The 2,935-nt window shown below is 37.2% G+C and overlaps 2 protein-coding genes across 3 annotated transcripts in view; both read right to left on the minus strand.

The window, feature by feature from the left end:
- The window catches only part of LOC111452090 (protein FAR1-RELATED SEQUENCE 6-like), a 3,374-nt gene extending 3,077 nt beyond the window's left edge, over positions 1 to 297 (minus strand). The window contains exon 1 of the mRNA XM_023092629.1: positions 113 to 297. The gene's annotated coding sequence lies outside the window, so the exon portion shown is untranslated. The remainder of the gene's footprint in view (positions 1 to 112) is intronic.
- Positions 298 to 1,431: 1,134 nt separating this feature from the next.
- Positions 1,432 to 2,935, minus strand: part of LOC111452858 (formamidopyrimidine-DNA glycosylase) — a 5,215-nt gene continuing 3,711 nt past the window's right edge. For both annotated transcript variants that reach the window (XM_023093773.1, XM_023093774.1), the window contains exons 9-10: positions 2,172 to 2,206; positions 1,432 to 2,065 (exon numbers count right to left, since the gene is read on the minus strand). In XM_023093773.1, the coding sequence (XP_022949541.1) occupies positions 1,637 to 2,065; positions 2,172 to 2,206 (464 nt within the window). In that variant the 3' untranslated portion in view covers positions 1,432 to 1,636. The remainder of the gene's footprint in view (positions 2,066 to 2,171; positions 2,207 to 2,935) is intronic.

The following is a 2,935-nucleotide window of genomic DNA, read 5'->3' on the forward strand; positions in this document are numbered from 1 at the left end:
GGGGGGGGGGGGGGGGGGGGGGGGGGAAGTGTAAAACAACACGAGATTGAAAGTGTAACTCATCGATTCCATCGACTCAGCCAAAGAAAAAGAAACCTAGAAAGCGCCTTACTTTTGAGGAGCGAACTCGTAGCCTATCTGTTGGCTTCTCCACAGCCGTAACTCGTCTTCGTAGCGCCATTGTTACTTCTTCTTCTTCTCCTTGTTCCTCTGTAATTTTGACGCCACAGTTTCATATAGCTATTTTCAGAGAAACTGCAAAATTACCCTTTTCATTACAAAATACGGCTCCACCTTCGCTACAAATTGTTGTTTCAATAAATCTTAATATTGTGTACTCGAAATTAATTAAAAATAATAATAATATTTTTTTTTTCAAGAAGAAAAATAGGCAACGTTTGCATATATCTAAAATTGAATATTAAAAGCGTAAAATGTTGAAATATAAGGCTTAATAATTTCATAGCATATATTTATATTTTCAGGTTAAATTACAAATTTGATCTGTGAACCAAAAAACATCTCTTACTCTCTCTGTTTGAAATATCTGTATGTGCACAGTTTCGTTGCATCGAAGTCTGATTCATCGGCCTTTCCCCTAAAGCCACTCACAGGGATTGGGCATGGGCTTGGGCATGGGCTTGGGCCGTCACCTTTTTTTTTTTTATTCTTCCTGTATGAACGACATGTCGTCTACATGTTTCCTGGTTGAAACACAAGCATTAGGTCTTATTCTTACCAAGAAACCGAAGATATTGGCTTAAATATATGTTTTTAACTCGTTTTTGTAATTTATTTTAATTTTTTTCTATTTAACTTTTTATGTATTAATATTTTTTAAATTATATTATTTTTTTGTTTGTAAAATTTGCTTTCAAAAGCATTATTTATCTGTTTATTTTGATTTCTTAAATATAGTTTATTAATATTAATCCATATTCAATAATTTTAAGATAAAAGAAGAAATTATACCATTTTACAGCTAGTAGATATTACCCGCTTTGACCCGTTACATATCACCGTCGTTTTCACCCCTTATCAGGAATATTTCGTCTGGTAGGGAGAGATTTTCACTCCTTATAAGGAATATTTCGTCCCTCTCTCTCTAACCGATGTGAGATCTCACAATCCACCCCTTCAAGGCCTAGCGTCCACACTAACATACACCGCCCGGTGTCGCTCTGATACCATTTATAACAATTTAAGCCCACCACTAGAAGATCATTGTCCACTTTGTCCGTTACGTATCGTCGTCAGCCTCACGGTTTTAAAACGCGTCTATTAAGGAAAGGTTTCAACATCTTTATAAGGAATGCTCCGATCTCCTCTCCAACAAAAGAAATTGAGCCATTACACCAAAACGTAAGGAATAAAATAGTAGCAAATATCCTTTGAGAGATGAATGAACTAAAAACATTTAGGAAATGGGCCGAACCAAGTAGAATGATAAATTTGCCTTTTCCTAATCTTATGAACATTCTTCAAAATGATGGGAACAGAACAGATGATACAAAAGTCATGCCCACATCTACGGTTAGGATTAACAGTCATGACAAGAAGGCAAGTTCCAACTGCAGGCATATGTTCTCATAATTATCAACAAAAAAACACTACATACGGTAATAAGGACATGAACTTACTTTGCTTTCTTCCTCTGCCTACCACTTCGACTGCTAGGAACTGTTTGCTTCGAAGGCTTCGAAGGCTTCTCCGATTCAGAAGCATCGTGCATTCGCCCAACGTTCGTCCTCTTTCCTGCTTTCGTCTTTCCAATGTCATGACTGTTGTCTTCATCATCACTGGCATCATCGTTTTCAGCTTCTTCATCAGAGCCATCGTCCTCATTGATTTTGGATTTTCTTTTGGTTGAAGGCTTCTTAGAGGGACCCTTAGGCTTTGACTTTGTCTTTGTATCTGTTGTATCTGCAGTTTTCTTTGTCTTGCTCACTGGTTCACCAACACCCTCATCATTCATTTTTTTGCCTTCGTTGATTTTTCTCTTTGAATTTTGATTTTTTGGTTCAGCTCCAGTAAGCTTTTGCAACTCAGGTACGAAGGCCGATGTCTAAGACAGGAGAATAATATATTCATCATATGAGGCCTTTAAATGATGTATGCAATAATGCGGGACATAAGTGCCAGATTAGTTTTCATGTTCTAGTGCAACATACCCTGCCGCCTGTAGTGATGAAATGGATTTCCTTACCTGCCACAATATACGGCAGACATGTTTGAGAAAATAACAAAGACAATACCGAAGGCAATATTTTTTTAATTGAAACCAAGCTTAACAAGACAGGGACATAAAAAAACCAACACAAAAGGAGCCAAATTAAAGAAAATGACTCCAATTGAGCCATATAAATACCTACAGGATAATTACACAAGTTCTTACCCACCGAAGCCAAAGGAAGGAATGGAGCCTAACAAATGATCAAACTTCCTTCCTAGAATGCTTCATTCCCCTAAAAATTTTATGGTTCCTCTTACCCCAAAGACCCTGTAACAAAGCACATAGGCCAACTATTCACAAAACCAGCCCTTTTTTCTAACCGGCGGATGAACCAAAGACTCCTCAACCAAAAGTAAATTTATGTTATATGCAAGAGGAAGCAATCCAAGAATACCACGCCTTGGACTGCTCATCAAATCTTTCTACTAAGTAACATGAGATTCTGGGGAAAACTCAAAATCCAAGAAATCATTTCCTATCAGTTATTGATCAATCACTACTCTTTTATTCGTTGCAGAAGATCAAAGGAATTATAGTTGTTAACTATTTTTTGTTTATTGTTTTTTTAGCTAACAAATCTTGCATATTTCGATCTTCGCATCTCTTACTCTCTCTGTGGAGTGTGCTCAAACAAAGATTGGAGTTCCTTATCATTCAAACATGTAACTTACCATGCGTAGAAATCTGTGGGGGGGGGGGGGG

Source organism: Cucurbita moschata, unplaced genomic scaffold (assembly GCF_002738365.1).
Source record: "Cucurbita moschata cultivar Rifu unplaced genomic scaffold, Cmos_1.0 Cmo_Scf00014, whole genome shotgun sequence".
NCBI classification, from domain to species: Eukaryota; Viridiplantae; Streptophyta; class Magnoliopsida; order Cucurbitales; family Cucurbitaceae; genus Cucurbita; species Cucurbita moschata.